Here is a 14,570-nt window from a genome sequence, read left to right on the forward strand (position 1 = left end):
GTTTTCCCTAACTAGGTTCCATTTCACAGCATACAAGTTGCTTGTTATACAATCCTGTATTTTCTTACTTATCCCTGATCATCTGTTATCGGCGTAGATGATAACGATAAAAATACTACTGTGTAGTTGAGGCAAACCAAATGGTAGCATTGTGAAGGCTAAGCAGATCCTAATCACTGCATCACCTCGCTTCCAGGTTAGGTTTACCCCCGTTATGGCGCAATAGCACTGAAGAAGGGAAGATTTCGATAATTCACATAGGCTTACTATAAATCAGCAGGATTACCAAAATCAAATTATTTATGCCAAAAATGAGACGACAGCGCCAGATTCCCGATTATCGAAATATCCCCCTGAAGAAATTTGATGCTTGCTTCAGAGAAGGCTTCATTCAAAATTATCACTACAATTACTATTAATGTTACTGTCGTATGGCACCAAACTTTCATAACAATGGGTTTTATATTTTAACATTTAATAGGGAAATTGTATGAAATTTGTTGTTTTTTGCCCATAACTTTTTTTCTAAAGGACAAATATGGTCAAGCAAAGTAATGGGACCTAAGTTGAGAAAACTCCTATCCATTAAAAAAGGAATCATCAAAATCGGTTCACTAGGTGAGATGCTGTGAGTGGACAAACAAAAAAAAAAACAAAAAAACATACATATGGTATGAACTGATAACCGCCTTCTTTTTGAAGTCGGTTAAAAACTGAACGTCAAAACTATATCAAATGCATTAGGAGAGCCGAATGTAAGTAAATATGGAAAGTATCAAGCACTTGAAGTGTGAAAAACATGTTGTGAAAAAACTTGTTGTCCAGGATCAATTTAAATCATGTTAAATTTAATTTTAAGTGTAAATGGAAAAAAAATAGTCCTTACCTAATACTCGTATATTTACTAAAACGAAGTAGTAAGAAATCAAATGCATTATTTGTGATGCATAAAAATGCATTGCAGTATTGAAACTTTTATAAATTTTAAACATTTTCTAATGAAAGATGTTGATTCTACGATATATCGTCGCCTCAATACGTTAGTAGGATATCTTACTGTTATTCCTAGGATTAAATATCTCACCTTTGCTCTGAAAGGACGATATGTTGGAATTCAGTATGATCGCGTACATAATTTTTGTAGCGTATTAAATAGTATTTTGTTTTTTAAAAAATGGATCCCACTCTTCTTAATTTTAAAGGTAAATTAAGTTATTTAAAAATTTATCTATAACAATCTATAAATTTTTTAACAATGTATTTTTATTTCATCCATGTTGTTAAGGTGTGTAACATAGATAACAGTATTTCTTTCACCTATTTCTGCAGACTAGTTACATTTGTATTTACAACAAAATTAAAGTTAGGTCCAGAATTTTGACTTTCATATATATTTTCGAAAAATAAATTTGACTCAAAGGAATTTCAATTAGTTAACCCGAATCCTTAGTGTAAAATACAATAAATTTTGATCAAAGGTTTTACTCACTCTTAGTGTGAGTTCCACATATGGGTATTCCCATATGAAATGCCCATATGATGGAATTTCACGGAATGCCCATATGAAAAGGTCCACATATGGGCGTTTATTATGAAATATTTAAAATCGAAGCAAAAGAGAATTGTCACCCTGAAAACGCTAGACTTTGGAAGAATAATTTCAATAATGTATACGTAAATGAAATTCATAACAAATATACAATAAAAATATTTTCAAGAAAAAAAATCATTCTCTTGTTTATAGAACGATCGGGGACGATTTGCTTTTGCTTTTTAGTAATTTTAAAAGACATCTTACCTAAGTTCTAGGACTTGAAAAACGTTTTTAAAATGCAATGAGTATGTTCCGAAGTGCTTTATGTAGTTGGGAGCAAGAGCTAGGTCAGGGAATGCCACTCACTTAAAGGAAAACATGAATAACTAGTCACATTTTACACACACACACACAAAAAAGATCTATAATTCTTTTTCGAAGTATAACTACAAAACCGTAAAATCAATTAATTTGCAAAAAAAGCTTCACGATTCCGTAAAATCATTTATTTAGCTACACTACTGATTGAGCGGTAAGACCCTACATGGAAGGGTAATTGCGCTCACAGTTTGGAAACTAATCTGAGGTACGACAAAAGTCTGATATGAGGCAGTGAGAAGCAAAGGAATGTAAGTGGACATTTACACGTTTTGAGTAAAACGACTTTAAAGATAATGTCATAGGTAGACTACCCTTGAATTTGTTTGCTAAATCATGCTGTACAGCAGCACCTGCCAGGGCTACTAGAACTATCTCTTGCCTTAAGACGGAGGAGGGGTTCACCTACCATTTATTTTCTGGTTATCTCCAAATTTTTAATTTTGCCACTGACATCCATTTGTTTCTCACTGCCTCATATATAATTGTATGGGCTGTTCACAACCCTACATATGCGTTTGATCAGTTCATGAGCCTTCATGTGATTACTTTCCGCATATTGTAACCACATATTGAATACAGCGGAATCACGTTTCGTTATCGATCCTGAACGCCCAGCAAAAAAAGCAGATTTCTGTCCACATATCCAACTCGATCAGTAAGCAAATCACCTGGATCATCATCATTACCATCAGACTGATTAGACTCTTCAATGTCAGCTAGTTTCAATCACTGAAAGCTGGTGTCATATACTCACCAATTTATTACCCTTATATTATATCCCTATTTATCCCTATCCCACCCATTACACTTCATCCCATGTTGGACTTGAATGCACTATCATTGGCGGAAAAAAACACTATAAAAATAAATAAAAGTATGAACGTACATCTCTACGCGTATATTTAATATCCGTAATGAATAAATTAACATTTGAAAATAAGAATGTTTACTTACTTGCAAGTTACGTGTTGTAGAATATTACAACAACTACAACATACAACAACTACAAACTAATTACGTGCGGTCACAAAAACACTTTCCTTCCAACAATGACTATATTTTTACAATAAAATTATAACGATGTTAGCTGTATGGCGGTACCAATTGCGAGTTCTTTTATTCTAACCTAAGATATTTGCGTAAGCGTAATTACCCGATGAGCGTCATTACCCTATTTTCAGCTACTCCTTTTATTGCTATATGGTTAAAGCCAAAATAGTGTGAAGATAAAACACAGCAATTTAGATACTGGGTGCCAACGATATTTCTTACAATTGAAACTGAATGTTTTCCCATAGAGTGAATAATGGTACTTCGTTAAAAACAGCTCCTTAAAAATTTGACTACTTGCTGTGTGAACAATAGCTATTTGCTACAGAAATGTAAATTATTTTTTTCTTACTGAGAAATGTATGTGTGTAAGTTTTTCACAGGACCCTATGTATTTTAATAATTCAAATGGGTCTTTCTTTTAATTTCCAGGTTTTTGTCAAAATGAGAAACTTGGAAACCGGCGTCGAGTTCGAGTGGCCAAAGGATAAGTTTCTGAACAGGATGTATGTAATGAAAGAAATGTATCAGAATTACGAAGCTGGAGACGAATGGGAATTGGACGAGGTAATAATAAAATAATAATTTCAAATATTCTAACATATCCCATTACCTGCAAGTTAGTTTTTAAGCTATAATTATTGCCATAAACATAGTGTTTATAATCTAATTTACGTGCTTGGTGAACTTTGAAAAAATTGATTCCTCTCTTAAAACGATGTATTCGTTATATTTTTATCTTAATCTACGTTATGATATAGGGTCTGGTGGGGTAAAGTGGTCATAAAATCGTAGGTTTTCAACTTAGGTGAATAATAAATACAATAAATTCTTTAAACACTTAAACTTTTTTTGTTTTTATTTTACATTGCATTATTAAAGAACACGGTAAATTGAGTTCTAGGAAAATAAATATTGATTTAAGTAGCGTTATAACACTTTCTTTTCCCTTTGTATTTATGACCACTTTACCCCATGGGGTGGGGGAAAGTGGTCATAGCATGGGGTAAAGTGGTCATAGTTAAAAATAGATGCAAAATCATTATAAACAACCTTAATATTTGTATGTTTCGGTTATTATTATGGTTACAAGTATATGCACAAGCAAATGTGTGTATACACGAGTATATACGTGTCGTGTAAACATTAGTAAACACGTTCATATATGAGTAGATACATGTATGCATCAGGTACATGCATGCACGTGCCTACTCAAGTCTATACGTGTATACACGAGTATATAAGCATGTATACGTGGTTACCTACAGGAGTGTATACGTATCTACACGAGTATATACGTGTCACGTGTATGTACGGGTATATACGCGTGTAAACGAACATCATATGAGTGTATGCACTTGTATCTCAAGTATATACGTGCATACATGAGTATATATGTGTACAATAGATGTATACACGCATATATAAGTGTAGATACACACATATACGGGTATACACGAGTTAATTCGTGGATACATTCAGTGCGTGTTTTTACGTGTCTACTCACATTGTGAAGCACGAGTATACGTATGTATACGTGCAAACACGATTATATACCTGTATAGACGTATATACGTACATTTACGTGTATACACCAGTACATGTATGTATACACGAGTATACAAGCTTATATACATGTGTGCCTACAAAGTGAATCCAAGCTCTTGGGCAAAAATCTAAGGGGCGTGAGAGGGGAGGATAAGAAGCAAAGAATTATAAGGAACTTACTTTCGCTGACGCGCTACATGCACACAAAGCCAGAAACTGATGGATGCAAAACAAATCACAAATTTGGTACACAAAGATGATTTTACCCAAGATTTTAGTTTTTAAGAAATATTTAGAGCAGTTGTTAAAAGTTACGGCCTGTAGTAGCTCTAATACAAGCATCGCAACAAAGGCGCAGCGACTGATGAAAATTTTTCAAAAGTCTCGTTATTGCAACAGTGAGTGCTTTGTGATTGCGACGCATGAATTACAGCTGCAGGCCGCGACTTTCATCAATCACTTTAAGATTTTCTTGAGACCTAAAATGTTGTGTGAAATTGTCTTTGTGTAATAAATTTTTGACCAGTTTTGCATCCATCAGTTCTGGCTTTGCGTGCATGTAGAGCGCCAGTATTGTGTTTGCGACCATATGTTTCTTATGTGATTCTTGCTTCTTATCCTCCCCTCTGACACCTTTCAATAATTTGCCCCAAAGTTTAAACTCATCCTGTATACTTGTATATCATATGCTTGTATGTTAGTGTCTACTCGAGTACGTACGCGTATATACGTGTCTATCTGAGTATATAAGTGTTTATATATATACGAGTATAAGCGAGTGTATACGTGTATAGTCGAATGTACGAGTATATCTATATAGATTAAAAATACTTGCAGATACCCATATGCGTATTGGTGCATTTATGTGAATATGTCTATATACGTGCTTACACGAGTATATGCGTATGCATACGCATATACTCGTATATTTAACCCCATTTTCTGTAAAAGCAATACATATTAAGTGAAATTAGTATTTAATTTATAACTGCCTTATACATAATGATTAAGTGACATTAGAAGAACAATACTTGTTAAGCCTAATATTATGACCACTTTACCCCATCTTACTTAAATTGTTCTAAAAAATTATCTAAAATAGATTCAGCTAACTGCTAATGAGTAAGAGTTCTTGAGACATGTAGGAAGCTTCCTATGCAGTCAATCTGTTCATAATTCTAACAAACAAAATTTCCCAATGAAGTTAAAAGAGGTGTTTAAATTTAAAAACTTTTCATATGCACACAAAATATTTTTTCTTACCAAATAAAATTTTGCCAATTGTAAAATTTTGTACTCAAAATGTAATTTTTAACTGCCCTACTCTATAATAAAATTTTCACATTCATTCGAACATTTATTTCCAAGTTATAACCATTTATTTGACGAATGACCACTTTACCCCATTGTCCACTTTCCCCCACCAGACCCTATATATTTTTTAAGATCTAAAGCATTAAAACATTTTAAAATAAAAGACTTCACGCTCAAACTATTTACAAATAACAGTACCGAGCCCCGATTTAAACAACTCTCAACGGATTCGCTTAGGAGATCGCTATGACAGAGAGTTCGCTTCATTTTTCAAAAAGAAAAAAAAAAAAAACTTTCTAAGATACTTCTATAATTAATGTATAAATAACATGATATTTCTGTTACGGGTTAGGATAAAACCAGGTCCAGTGGCTCAGTGGTAGCACTTCGCGCTTCTACGCGGCAGGCTCGAGTTTAATTCCCGGTTTGGGCACGTTCGACTCAGCCGCTCATCCATTCAGTGGATCGATAAAATAAGTACCAAGCAGGGCCGTGGTAGCCCGATCGGTAGAGTGTCGGATTCGGGGCCGGAGGGTCCTGAGTTCGAACCTCGATGGTCGAAGACCCACCGTCGTCATTAAAGGGGACTGGGCGACGTTAAATATGCTCGTGGTCTCAATGTCCTCCAAGTGAAACGATACCTCTGGGGGTGCTAGCACCAGGTAGCTATTAGCTCCTGGACTAGTTCTAAATTCTCATTAACTCTTCGATCCGATGATGGTGCTGCCATCTATCGGTATATAAAATAACGGAGGCAAGGCACTTAGTATGCAGTCCTCGACATAAATACAGTTGTAGTCAGTTGTGACTCTGAATAGGAATAGGAAGTACCAAGCATGTTTGGACACTAAACCCTGCGGATTCCGCGTTTGGCTGACCACTTAACTGGAACATCTGCCTTGCACCCCAGAGCCCCCTTGGTCAGGAAAACTGAGATGGGCTCAGTAGGCCGTGGCTTCCACGGGCTGTTGCGCTACTGGGTTTGGTTTTGGTTTGATTTTGATAAAATTGAATAAAGGCTATTGTACTCAGTATTCAGTAATGCGAAAACTATATATATTTTCTAAATTTATCCATAGTTTGGGAAGGAAAGATGTTATTTTTGATTGCAAGCTATTTGATTATATGTGCATTTCTTTAATTTTTCTGTTAACTATTGTAAACGAATGTTCAACATGTTTATCTAGTTTTTGTCGTAAACAAAACGGCTTAAAACGCTTACAGCTGCTTTAGAATTACAATTTTGCCAGATAGTGGCTACAATAAATTTAGAAAAGGAAAATTTCTTGCAAATTGAGAATAGGCTATAGCTGCTTTTCAATCCCGTAATAAAATTTTAACTTAATTCCATATAATTAAAAATTTTTGCTTGTCTAATTTAGTCATGGTCAATGTGAAACATCAGTAGATGATTTTGACCAAGGAAAAATTGACAAGAAACGTAGCTGGGATAAGTGTTATGAAGAGCTTAAAATTTCAGAAATTTTTGAATCGCATTAGACGATTTTTTTGTCGATGGTTATAAGCATTTCAAAATGCATTAATGACATAAGGCTCATTTGGGACCATTTAAAATATTGCTACAACCAAGGGATCGTTACATCCCGGGTTCGCTATTGCGGAGTTCTGCTGTATTAAACAACGCAGTTCAACAAAATTTTCCAACTGATTGCAGATACATGTTTCGGGGTTTCAAAAAACACTTTTTTCAATGCAACGAAAGGTGAGCTTTAGAATAAAAAGTCATTTGTGCTTGAATTACGTTTTTTGCTATTATTATATACTTTGTTGCACAAATGTACATAGGTATTTATTCATTTAGTTTATTAAATGGTTTTATATAAACATATTGTCAGTTCCCCTCCTTTTTTTTGTGTGTGTGTGTGTGTGTGTCATCGGATGCTTTTGTTGAACAGGTTTGAGCAATCTCCAGTGGGTCTTTTTGTTGATGTTTCTGAACTGAAAAGTCAGCAGTCTCTTGTAAGGTATCTTTGTATTCTCAATGCAATCTGATTTGCTTATTTCCACTATATGGTGAAAATATTTGCTGAGCTGGCTCGAAGTTTCCCGCTGAAGTGAGAACCCAGAATAAGGGAACCCTTTGCCTTTGTTAGATTTTCTTTCTATTTCCAATGAATCAAATATCCATTAGATCAAACTAAACAAATGCATCTGGCATTCCCAAGCCGTAAAAATGTATTTGATTATTTATCTTTTATGTAATTCCATAGGATCGAGATCCTTTTATAGAAGATATTGGTTCCGAAGTTCGGATTGGAAGCTGCCAAGTTTTCCTACAGCCCCTAGCCTACATGGTATGCTTTTTTTCCCTCCTATGCAAGAAGAGTGTGTCTCATTTATATCCGAAAATATTTGTCTTCAGTAAATATAATTATTTACAATATTTGAAATATAGCTAATAACGTATTAAATTTAGATAAAATTATCAAACGGGCATATTCAACACTAACAGAGTTCGATCGAATTGACTATGATCAACTGCATCTACCTACAGCGCAACTAGAAATTCCCTTTCTATCCAAAAGGAAATTTCTTGCTACGTTACTGGTAGATAGAATTCGATCGAATCAAACACAATCGAATTGAATAATGCTCCTAAATCTAATATGTTTGTAACTGCCCATTTCTCGGATCAAAAAACTGGAGTTATTAAAGTGGTAGGAAACAAATATTTAGAAAAACGCTCAAAGAAAAAGGGTTACTTTTTTAGGTACGCCTTTCTTGCTTTTATAGATTAACAGATATGCACTATATATAATATTTTCACTCAATATTATTTTTTGCAATGTAGTTTTTTCACCAGATACTGTGTTTACTTGACGTCTCATACTTAAACCACATAACTTTGCTTGCAACATATGCTATACTTGGCATCACATATTAAACTGCGAAATTTCAAATACTTTTATGTAATTAGAAAATTATGTGATTAGATATTGGATATAAGTAGTTTTGTTTTATTCGCATGAAGGTGGAACTGAAGGAGCAACTTGAAATCGTAGATTATAAAGGAACAGAAGTTGGTATAATGAATGTAAGTATTAATATTTTAATTTTACCTTGGTTTTTCATGGAGGAAATTAATAATTAACGAAACAAAAATAATTGCAACACAATATAAGTCTGAGAAGCCATTTGGAAATGTCGTTGCAAATTATACAGAAGGGATCTCGCCATTATTCATAAAGCAATGTAATTTTAGAATTTTTATTGAGTATACGAGCATTTTTGCAACCATTCTCTTCAAAATTTTGCATGTTTTGAACTTAGAAAAACATATCTAAACTGCGTGTCCCCATTAAATCTGAAAAACCTCTATTTTCGCAAACGATAGTCCTAGGTGCCTATTTTTTTCTTAGCAAAAGTGGTCAAAATAAGTTGTTAGTTTGAAGCAAAAAAGCAATTTAATGAAAAAATACGAAATCTATACGGACCGTAGGTCTTTTAGCTTATTTTTGGGATATAAAATCTCCTTTGAAAAATAGTTCCAACAAAAAATCAATTCAAGGAAATATTGGAGTTCAAAATTTTAAGAGACCGTGCAGAAAGATGAGATTGGAAATTATCGCCCTTTCGGAAAAATGATAGGTTGTCGAAGTAAAAAAATAAAATATTTATAGTTTCATTGCTGCTCAAAAATAAATTAAAATGTTATGATATGATATGTTAAAGTACGCTATAAATGCTCGCACAATTTGAGAAAACACACTCCACACACACGCATAATTTCAAGCTCTTGTTAGCCGTTATATTTCCCCTCAAAGGTGTTTTTGACTGTGAGTGTAAAATGGTGTGTGTAAGTCACAAAATGCAGCGTTATATCTCGGTAAATATTGGTGGTACTAATGCCAAACTTGTTGTGTTGGAATTATTTTTCAATGGAATTATTTCTATAAATATACGTTCGAGAACATAGGGTCCGTATTAAAAGTTAGCTTTCGTATTTTTTCACTAATTTCCTTTTTCACTTCAAACTTTCAATATCTCTCTAAATACTCTGCACCTTATTTTGAATATTTTTGCAATAGAAGTTATTATGCATTTAGAGCTAATGATAGTGAAAAAAGAGGTCTTGCAGGTTAAAAGGGGAACGCGGTATATTATTCATAGGGTCAACTTACCATTTATTATACTTCACTCTTCTCTATTAGGTCTTGCCGACTTGAGTGAAGCTTGCAGTGGTTGCTTTTCTCATTATGAAATTATTTCAATCGTTTACACTGGATTTAAATTTCCGAATATGGAGAAAAAAAAAAACTTGGAAAGTTTTGTTTTTCTAATATGGCTGCGTTAGCCACCTTAACCTTTTGCCGTCCTAGTGCGGTCCCCAATATGGCATCCAGTCTTTCATGCGCCATTATAAAGGCGCGGTAAGTATCACAGGCAATTTTGACGTCCAGTTTCCACCAGATGGAGGCACCTGGGATCTCTTCGATGCGAAACAGCACTAGGATAGCATTTTGCCGAGGGCATTTAAAGGCAATTGAATACCCAAGACATATGTTCCGTACCGCATAATCATACGACATGGGTGCTAACGATTTTCTGTATCTCGAAAAATCCACTCACTTGTCACCCCAGGTCTGAATTCGGGACCACAGCGCAGATGGCCAACACCTTACCACATTCTTACACATAAATCCAGTGTAAACAACTGTAAAAGTATTTCCTGACAGTGACCACTATTTTAAATCCGGAAAAAAAAATGAAAGAAAGTGAGCTCAGGCGATTAACTCTTATAACACAAATTCACATGCGGTTTATATCACTTTTCACCAATGTCTTATATATTATTTTACTTTTAAAATATTCTTCAATTTTAATAATTTATTTTACGATGTGTTTTAAAAAGTCATTTTATTTCATTCAGTTTAGAATGAGTACAACGTCATGAAATTTTAAAATGGTGTTTCTTTATTTAGCTCCATGGTCAATGGTAATATTTAATAAGCGTGAAGTCTGAAAGAATGGTATTGGTTTGCTCCAAATGTTGACTGAATGAAATTCGTGTTTTCAAAAAACAAAGCAATTTTTAAACGGTACTTTATAATAAAGATCCTCTGACTGAATTTTAAACTCTGAACGGTCTTAATATGTCTCGTACTTAATTTGTATTTACATATAATGAATGTAATTCAGTAAGTATTAAATTTAATAGGGACATTTAAATTTATCACACCCCGGCAGTGAAAGTGACACTATCCACCCCCCCCCCTCAAAAAAAAAATCAGCATTGAAGAAAATCAAAGTTTTACGTACTAGTAGATTTAAGATATTTAGTCCAAAATATTATGCGCAATAAAATATATATTGTTATGTTTACTGATTAGTTTTTGTTCTCTAAATTCATAATGCAGACCTATAGTTGAAAAACCTTTCGCACAAATTATAAAATTTTAGTGATTTGTTACTATTGATTATATCGCTTTTACGCCACCACGCACCTGTTATACAAGCAGGACCGGCTGTAGTAGTTCTGCCGCCCTAGGCAATATCGATAAGCCTTCCTCCCCCATTGAATGATGATAACAACATATTGATAAAATAAAACTAATAGTAAAGTGCTTAAAATTAATGCAAATTTCTAGTCAAATTCCAAACTGGGCTTGCATATCCAAGCACTGCTACACACTTTAAATTTTCTTTTTTAACACTAAAGTAGTGCATCTCATGACATTGAAACAGATATAAATACATTCAAAAGACTTTGAAATCACGCAAATTACCTTCCCTAAAATTAAATTGAATTTCTTGTCAAAATCGGAACTACGTTTGCATATCCAAGCACTGGTACACACTCTAAATTATTATTATTATTATTATTAATATTATTATTATTATTAGCACTGAAGCAGTGAATATTATGCCACTGAAAAAAATATTCATACTTTTTTTTAAATGTTTCAATTTCGAAATTGGTCGCCTCTGAAATCTGCCGCCCTAGGTCGCCTACTTCAGGAGCCGGGCTTGTATGTAAGCTAACTTTGTACGAGTTTTGTGGCAAGAAAGAGCTTTAATTTGAGATTTTAAATCAAAAGCTAATACGTTTTCATCAAATTTTTAGTTGTGTCACTTTCTTGCCGGGGTGCGATATCTTTTCAAATTTCGGTTAGTATAACGAAAATGTGTTATTTATTTTCCCTTATTATTATTATTTTTATTTTTTTTCCAAATTTGTCTCTAATCAGATAGAAGTCGTTCCTTGTACCCAGCAAGGAAAAGAATACACAGAACATGATGACATGTTTGTGGACAATCCAAATGAACTCATTGGTAAAGATCTTCACTTCATGGTCAAACTTTTAGGTTGCAGAGGTCTACCATCAAGGTTTAACGTAAGTAATAAAAATTGTTTTTTTATTTAATCGTTACAAATGTCGTCATGTAACTTCTCTATACTAATCTTAGTCTTTGCGTAGATTAATTTGTTCAGAATATTCGACACATGATATTACGTTATAGTTGTTTTTCCGATTATGAGAGGGGAGGGGGGTCCGATTGGCACTTGAGAATTTCGACTCCAAGTTTGCCACTAGATGGGGCAACAGTGCTGTCAAGAAATGAAATTGCTCTGGGAAATCAATTTAGTCGACATTACCTGAGCCATTTGATCCTAAAAGGTATATTCAACATGCAGCATAATCATATGACTCGGACGCTGACAATTTTCCTCGAATATCTACGGACTGGAGCTGGATGCGAACCCGTAGCCCAAGTCGTTATAGCTGAAAACTTTATGACGGACATGGCTAGGATTGTTTTTGTGTTTTTGAATCCATCTTATTCATTTGATCTGCATTCCTCTGCCGCAAATGAAAACAACTTGTGACAACTTGACATGTCTATTTTTATACTTTGAAAACAACAATTTTGTTACAGTTATTATTTTTATCATTGAAACTCATAAAATATAAACTGGTTAAATGAATCATGCATCATTGTCTTGATAAATCAAATGTACATATTCTATTGTTGATGGATGTCCTAACAACGGCCAGGAATCGCTTGGAAATCGCTGAAAATTTCAATTTCTTGCCAAATTTTTAAATTCGACGCTTTCCTCAAAATGTTGGTCGATTTCCACGGCCTTATAGAGGCGTCCCACGTATAACACGGTACTTGTACAACACGGTTTCGATATTACACGGTACCAAATTTGCGATTATTATAACACGGTTTCGATATTACACCGACACGAAACTTGAATTTAATACTTCATGGTTTTGATATAACACGAATGTTATCTTAAAAATAGATGGCATTTCATTTTTGTTTAATACATTCTGTTGATGCTTGATAATTCTTATAAGTTTTTACTTTGTTTTTATGAAACTTGGTTTCGATATAACACGGTATACATCCCTTGATTTGCATTATTTCTAAGTCTCGTATAACACGGTTTCGATACAACACGATACATAATGACATGAGCTTTACTATGTAAATGATTAGTTAGTGTAAACATTACAATAAAAAGTTATTTAAAAAAAGTCGCGTATAACACGTTTTTGATACTACACGGAACAAGTTAACTGTTACAGGGGTGATTGTGTTCCGGTATTTTCATCGTGAATTCCGGTATCTTCATCTTCGAAAATACCGGAACTTCTATATTTTCAGAAAAACCCACTTTAGTAATATTTAGGGCGATGTTTAATGAAACGAAAAAATCCAAATTGAAGACATTTGGTATAAATATAAAGCGTAAGCTACGGTCATGTTTTGTAAACTGGGGGAAGGTAGGAAGAGAAAAGTGATAAGAGCTTTGACTCCTGTCTTTGTTCTTTATGGCAGTTGGAGGAATTGATCGTATGCAAATATTTTCTTTATTTTATATTCTGGTTTATGATCTTTAAATGTGTGCGTTCTGTTGTTATTGAACCAATTCTAATTATACTTTATCGTTATTAATATGCTCCTCGTAAATATAAATTAGTTTGTTTAATTAAATTTTACTAGTTAACTCTTACTTTTCATTTCGCTACTTTTTTTGTTTGATAAATTTATTCATTTGAACTTTGCATGTTCTCATTTTAAAAAATGAGGTATCTGGATAAATCTGAAGATATTGGCTCCATCGATGCAGGAAAGAAGAACAAGTTTAATTGGGAATGGTTAAACAGAGTGGATTCCTACAATGAAAAGATGGAAATATAGTGTAAAAAAATTGATAGGGCTGGATTTTGGTTTTGTGTTTCTTGCAACAAGCCCTTTACACATGCTAATGATTGTGTGAAGGCATTATTGCAATGCAACATTCTTCTACAAATACTCATAAAAGAAACTGGGAATCAATAAAAAATGCTGGTGTATTAGGCTTTAGTGTATTAGTAAATGAATGTAATTAATGGTTAAGGATTCAGAAAAAAAGAAAGAAAATAAAACATTCTTTGAAAAAATTTAAGAAATGAGAAAAATGAAAACAATTTAATTCCCACCATGCACATGGACGTATGAAGTCCAATTAAAACTTCGAGTTTTAGCCCCAACAAATAACTATGTATCTAAATTATTTATGTACATAATATGATGTGTACATACACATAATGTGCATATATATGCCCATCAAAACACTTACTCTTCTTGGAAAAAAAAGTTCAGGTATTTTTTCATGGAGTTACAATCACCCCTGGAACTGTGTTATACGAGGGACGCCTGTATCTTGATAACGGGGGCACAGGGGAAAGTAATTTTTGTGTCAAAAATGTCTCAATATACTCTT

At 33.7% G+C, this 14,570-nt stretch overlaps 1 protein-coding gene across 1 annotated transcript in view; it reads left to right on the top strand.

Moving 5' to 3' along the window:
• LOC129231711 (kinesin-like protein KIF28) overlaps positions 1 to 14,570 on the top strand; it is a 64,464-nt gene that overhangs the window by 35,454 nt on the left and 14,440 nt on the right. Inside the window, exons 16-19 of the mRNA XM_054866074.1 lie at positions 3,398 to 3,532; positions 8,059 to 8,142; positions 8,820 to 8,882; positions 12,037 to 12,183. Coding sequence (XP_054722049.1) covers positions 3,398 to 3,532; positions 8,059 to 8,142; positions 8,820 to 8,882; positions 12,037 to 12,183 — 429 coding nt within the window. The remainder of the gene's footprint in view (positions 1 to 3,397; positions 3,533 to 8,058; positions 8,143 to 8,819; positions 8,883 to 12,036; positions 12,184 to 14,570) is intronic.

Source organism: Uloborus diversus, chromosome 10 (genome assembly GCF_026930045.1).
Source record: "Uloborus diversus isolate 005 chromosome 10, Udiv.v.3.1, whole genome shotgun sequence".
Lineage (NCBI taxonomy): Eukaryota > Metazoa > Arthropoda > Arachnida > Araneae > Uloboridae > Uloborus > Uloborus diversus.